The 6,005-nt window shown below is 33.9% G+C and overlaps 1 protein-coding gene across 3 annotated transcripts; it reads left to right on the top strand.

The window, feature by feature from the left end:
• Positions 1-733: 733 nt before the first annotated feature.
• Positions 734-5,360, top strand: LOC123302109. 3 transcript variants are annotated; one of them, XM_044884895.1, is made up of 3 exons: positions 734-852; positions 1,387-1,806; positions 5,310-5,360. In XM_044884895.1, exons 1-3 carry the CDS (start codon positions 804-806, stop codon positions 5,345-5,347), a joined length of 507 nt encoding a protein of 168 aa, XP_044740830.1. In that variant the 5' UTR covers positions 734-803; the 3' UTR covers positions 5,348-5,360. The 3 variants fall into 3 exon arrangements, 2 of the variants coding, with proteins under 2 accessions (XP_044740830.1, XP_044740831.1); XM_044884896.1 differs by lacking the exon at positions 5,310-5,360 and adding an exon at positions 1,864-2,003 and having other exon boundaries at positions 1,387-1,802; XR_006535484.1 differs by lacking the exons at positions 1,387-1,806; positions 5,310-5,360 and adding an exon at positions 969-1,259.
• Positions 5,361-6,005: the final 645 nt, after the last annotated feature.

The following is a 6,005-nucleotide window of genomic DNA, read 5'->3' as shown; positions in this document are numbered from 1 at the left end:
TTAATATAATTGTTCGTACTAAATTTCGAATCACTAAAATTCCTTCGATCTTCAAAAAAAAAAACTCAACTAACTGAATTTATTTCAATGACTAAATTTATATCTAAGTATTCCAAACTAACTGGAATCGATTTAAACGAAAATACAAAACCAACTAACTGGTATCGATTTCTTTTTTTAACTATACAAAAAATATTTGTACAATAACAAAAAAATATATTTTTTACAAATAAACTAGTGCCGACCTTTATATGTGTCGGTTGATTAAACTAATTTTTATTTATCGATATTTGATTTGATTCGATTAGTATAGGCGCCAACATAGCCCCCGCTCAGAACGATATTTTTTGAGCTAACTCAGAAAAACGCTTCTGAAACTAATCATTTTTTAAAACGATATGCAATGAGCAGTCTATCGTAAATAATAAGTCTACGGCGCAACATAATATGCGTCTGTGGCTAAGTAACATAACCAACCAAAGTGTCAAATAATAAACAATACAATAATTTGTAGACTTAAAGTTACTCAATGTATTCCAAAATAAAGACAATTTCATCTCATATTATCTGCAATCACGGTGACAATCAAAATATCGAAAAATCGAATAATTTAATAGTGTTATCAAATTTGTAAAAAAAAAAAAAGAAAGAAATAAAAACTAAACTAAAATTAATAAGGTGATGGGGCGGACAAGTTAAATGAAAACATTAATTATTGTGAGGGTAAGGGGCATAATCTCACAACTGGTCGTTTATATAGACCCGATTTAGTTTTCACCTCCACCACCCGAACAATACCATCTATGCCAGGGAATAATTTTTCGACTCTACCGACTGGCCAACGAAGAACGGGTACGTTATCTTGTTTAATAACCACCAGGGTTCCTAATTGGATAGGATAACCAGGAACATTCCATTTTTGCCTTAATTGCATTTGTGACAAGTAATCATTTTTCCACCGTTTCCAGAACCCTTGTACCAAATGATCCAATAATCGTTTCCGATCGAGTAAATTTACCGGACGGTTTGGAACACTTGGTGAAGGTAATGAATCTAACGGGGTCATGGTAAGAAAATGAGCTGGTGTCAAAGGTATGGGATCGGTTGGGTCAGTACTCAACCAAGATAGAGGCCTGGAATTTAGTAATGCCTCTATTTGAACCAATACCGTATTCAACTCTTCATATGAAAGAATTTGATCCCCGACAACTTTGTATAAATGGGTCTTAACACACTTCACTTGCACTTCCCATATACCGGAAAAATGTTGACGAAAAGGAGGCTGGAATTTCCAGGTAATTTTCCGATGAGCTAACTCGGCAGCCCATTTTTTTTCAAATTCATCAGAATTCAATAATTTATATAAATTTTCTAATTCGTTTTTAGCCCCAATAAAGTTAGTACCATTATCGGAGTACACCACTGAACATGCGCCCCTTCTGGATAAAAAGCGTTTGAAGGCAGCCAAAAATAGATCGGTTGATAAATCCGACACGAGTTCTAAATGGAGAGCTTTAGTACATAAGCATATGAATAAACATAAGTATGCCTTTTGGCTCTTTACTCCACGATTTCGACTCATAGTAATGAAGAATGGCCCTGCAAAATCAACCCCAACATGTAAAAAGGATTTTGAAGTTTCTGAAACTCTAACTGAAGGTAAATCCGCCATTTTGGGAAAAACGGGCTTCGGATTTAATTTAAAACAATGGTTGCATTTCCTCAAGTTATGCCTAATTGTATTACGGGCGCCCAGTATCCAATATTTTTGGCGTAGTATGGATGAAACTAACGATGGCCCTGTATGTAAGTTTTCTTTATGACAATTTTCTATTAATAAATTAATAAAATTATCTTTCTTAGGGAGAAGTAGTGGATGCTTTTGCTCAAAACTAATATCAGCATTTCGTAAACGTCCACCTACACGTATCAGCCCATCATGCAAAAAGAGACTAAGTGGTCGTAAATTTGCAGTGGAAAGGCTTCTATTTTCCAACGATCGAATATCGTCTGCAAAATCCGATTAATTCAACCGGTAAATCTTTAATCGCCCCAAAATGACGAGGAATTTTAAACAATTCTAAACATTTTAAATCAGTTTGGAAATTTTCCCAGAATAAACAAATTTCCCTATCAGGAGCCTCGTCCCAATCCAATTTTAATATCCACAATTTTTTTATTAAGAGTTTTATTAATAGTGTTACAGGTGCTAATATTCCTAACGGATCAAACAACCTAGCGACTGTCGAAAGTACATTACGTTTAGTGCAGGGTCTAAGTTCGGCATTAATACTAAAAGTGAAAACATCCGAATGAGGGTACCACTGCATACCCAATATTTTCAGACTGTCTGAATCAAAGGATACTATTTTAGGAGAACGGTCCTTTTCGGGCACAAAAGAAAATAATTCCTGAGAATTTGTCGCCCATTTTGTCAATTCAAATTGGGCCGATCCAGATAACTCAATGAGCTGCGAATATAATTCCGTAGCTTCTTTGACCGTGTTGACGCTTGTGACCAAATCGTCCATGAAAAAATCACGTTGAACAATTGACGAAGCAAACGGGTATTTGTCAGCTTCATCTAACGCCAATTGTTTTAACGTTCTTAAAGCTAAAAATGGCGAACTCTTTACACCAAAACTAACGGTGTCTAACGAATATACTAAAATTTCATCGGTTTTTGAGAAGCGCCATAATATTAGCTGAAATTTTCTGTGATCTGAATGCATTCCGATTCTCAGATACATTTGACGAATATCTGCTGTGAATGCAACCGAAAACAAACGAAAATTTAAAAACAAACTAACTACATCCGATTGTAGTTTAACGCCAGTATAAAGCAAGTCATTCAAAGATACTTGCTTTGTAGTTTTAGCGCTTGCGTCGAAAACGCATCGAAGAGGGGTGGACACACTGTCCGGTTTAAATACACCATGGTGTGGGATGAAATAATGGGGAATAGACGGGTTATTTTTTACTAAAGATATATAACCCTTTTCTAAATGTTCCCTAATTACGGCACTGTATTGTTGCTTCAACGTTGGATTTTTATCGAATTTATTTTCCAAAGCTTTAAACCGTTTTAAAGCGTTTGAGTATGACTCGCCTAATTTATTGGCGTTATATTTAAAAGGTAAAGATACCACATATCGTCCCGAATTCTCCCGCATTACGGTCGACGCAAAAATTCTCTCGCATTCCACATCTTCTGGACTCTCGAAATTTTGTGTTGGAATGTCCTCTAATTCCCAAAATTTACGCACCAACTTTTCTAATGGCGGTTTCACCTGAGTGTGAAAGGATTGTACCGACGTGGATGCTACTGGCAAATTGGGTACACAGCCCATTATTACGAAACCCAACTTTGTTTCAAGGGCAATAAGTGAATTAATTTTACTTTTGATTTTACGTGATTCTAATAAAGTGGCAAACATTTGAGCCCCTAGTATGCCCTCTATAGGACCAGGCTCACAAAATTGATCATCCGCTAATGGTAGATAACTAAAATGTTCCCACGATTCTCGTAAAATTTTGACATTAGGTAACCGATCTGTGATTTTTTCGATTACAAAAACATTAACTTTATAGTTGACGCATGAATTTAAACGTGAATAAATAATTAAATCCGAGGCTCCTAAAACCTGACTGTCCCCACCAAAGCCCTTAACAACCATATTCGAAGACGATATATTTAATCTAAGTTTCTTAATACAACCTTCCGTCAAGAAATTCCCTTGACTACCAGAATCTAGCAAGAAACGTACTCTATGCCTGACACCGACATGATCGTATACATGGACAATTACCGTTGACAACAACACTGTAGAACCGCATTTGATTATAGAATCATCGACTGTCGAACAAAATGCTGACGTATCACTTTGAACTACACCGGGGCTACTTGGACTGGTAACAGAATCACTTTGACTCACAACGGAACTTGTACTATTATTATTTACAGGCTTGACGAAATGTAGCAAACTATTGTGTTTATAGTGGCAAACGTTACATACGGACGGACTTTTACATTGTACAACCTTGTGATTTTCAAAACAATTAATGCACATACCTTTCCCTTTTATTATTTTAAATCTATCCGATGCAGATTTATCCAGAAATTTTGTACAGGTTTTTATATCCGTATGTTGATTGGAGTTACAAATTAAGCAACGATTGCTCTTTCGATTGGTTTCTCCAAAAAATGCGTGTGATTTTGATTTTACATTTTGGTATGTCGAACTGGATTTTCCATGACCTAATGTGCTATTGTATATTTGAATCTGCTGCTTGATAAATGCAGTAATCTCCGCATAAGTAAAGATACTGGAATTTCTTCGAGTATTTTCAAACAGATTGCGCGTATCTGGATCCAATTTCGACCACAATAAATATGCGTACGTAAAATCTAATAAATCAGCTATATCTAATTCCTTAAGGGCACGGTATGATGCATCACATCTGTCTAGGATATTATCCAAATTATTGACTGAACCTGACTGTGCAGGTTTAAAATCCAAAATTTGTTGTAGGTAAGAACCGGCCAGGATACGTGGGTTTTGATACCTTTCGCAGAGCTTATCCCAAATAATTTGATAATTCGATCCAATAGGGGGTAAGCCAGTACAAACATTTTTTGCCTTCCCCGAAAGCTGTCCTATTCAATAATTTATTTTGTCCGCATTACTCAATCGACTATTAGTGTGAATGGAGGACTTAAAACACTCATAAAAAATTGGCCATTCTAGGATATTACCGGAAAATGTAGGTAGAGATAATTTAGGCAGCTTAGGCATCATTCGAGATGATGATTCTAAATTGGAAACAGATGCCTCGTTGACTCTGACTTCGACTTTCGGGGTAATATCTTCAGCGCAAGTTAATATTTCGCAATATAAATCGTCGAAAGCTTCGAGAAGTTGATAATTGGGTACAAAATCGGGATCCATTTTTAATCTCAATTCGTTTATCCGTTCAATAATATCGATGTAGTTAGCCTTGGTTTCCTCTAAACATTTTATTTTTGTGAGGAAATTTTTACGCACTGTTACATTATCGATATCCTGAGTATATTCAAATAATTTTTGAATTCTTCGGAAAAACATTTCCTTTCGGCTATTGAGAATTTTCAGTTTAGCCTCATCACTCGCCATTTTATTTTATTTTTTTTACCAAATAATACTTAAATGTAAGAAAAATGTAAACTAAGTATTGGAATGAAATAATAAAGAATTGTTATCTAAATACGAAATAATAAAAAATTAAATTAATTAAATATTAAATCAATTAAATGCTAAATTGCATTACAGGTATATTGGAAACGGATAATTTTATCAGAATCGAATAAAACTGGAATAAGCTCATGAATCGAAAATCTAAAATAATTGTATGAAATCTAAAATTGCAGATAATATGATAATCAAAATATTCACTAATTACAATAAATATTTCAGCAATAAATATTTACAATTGGAATAAGTTCTTGTATCGAAAATCTAAAATAATGGTCAAATAAATGAAATTGCAGATAATACGCAAATCGAAAATAATCAATAATTACAATAAATATTTCAACAAATGATTGAATCAAATTATTGATTATTACTCCCAAATAAATTCAATTAATAAACAGCTTTTTGTAAACCACTGTTACATAATTTGAACAAACAAATTTTTATTTTTCACATACTAGTCTGAAATTACGCAATACAGACCGCATGTTTTTTATCAAAAAAAAATAATTTCGAGTATGTTGTAATTTAAATTAATTCATACTAAATCGAATTAATCAAATATCGATATTGTTTAATATAACATCCATTCAATATTAAACGAAGAAAAATATTCTAAATCCAAATTGAATCAAATATGATTCAATATGATCCGACACCGAAGGATCAAAGTTATGAACGCGCCTAAATGCGACGTCCACGAGTGTGGACTGTATACGAACGAAAATATAATAAGATTTAATAAACCAGATAAAAAAACAATTATACAAATAA

This window comes from Chrysoperla carnea, chromosome X, assembly GCF_905475395.1.
Source record: "Chrysoperla carnea chromosome X, inChrCarn1.1, whole genome shotgun sequence".
NCBI classification, from domain to species: Eukaryota; Metazoa; Arthropoda; class Insecta; order Neuroptera; family Chrysopidae; genus Chrysoperla; species Chrysoperla carnea.
Note: the sequence above shows the minus strand (reverse complement) of the source record. Positions and strands in the feature narration are given on the sequence as shown.

Excerpts from the sequence above, each read along its gene's own strand:
- LOC123302109 (XM_044884895.1), top strand. The coding sequence starts at position 804 with ATGCCAGGGAATAATTTTTCGACTCTACCGACTGGCCAACGAAGAACG. Across the intron at positions 853-1,386 it reads GACTGGCCAACGAAGAACGG|CCCCAATAAAGTTAGTACCA; the intron begins GTACGTTATCTT and ends ATTCGTTTTTAG. Across the intron at positions 1,807-5,309 it reads AACTAACGATGGCCCTGTAT|GTATATTGGAAACGGATAAT; the intron begins GTAAGTTTTCTT and ends ATTGCATTACAG.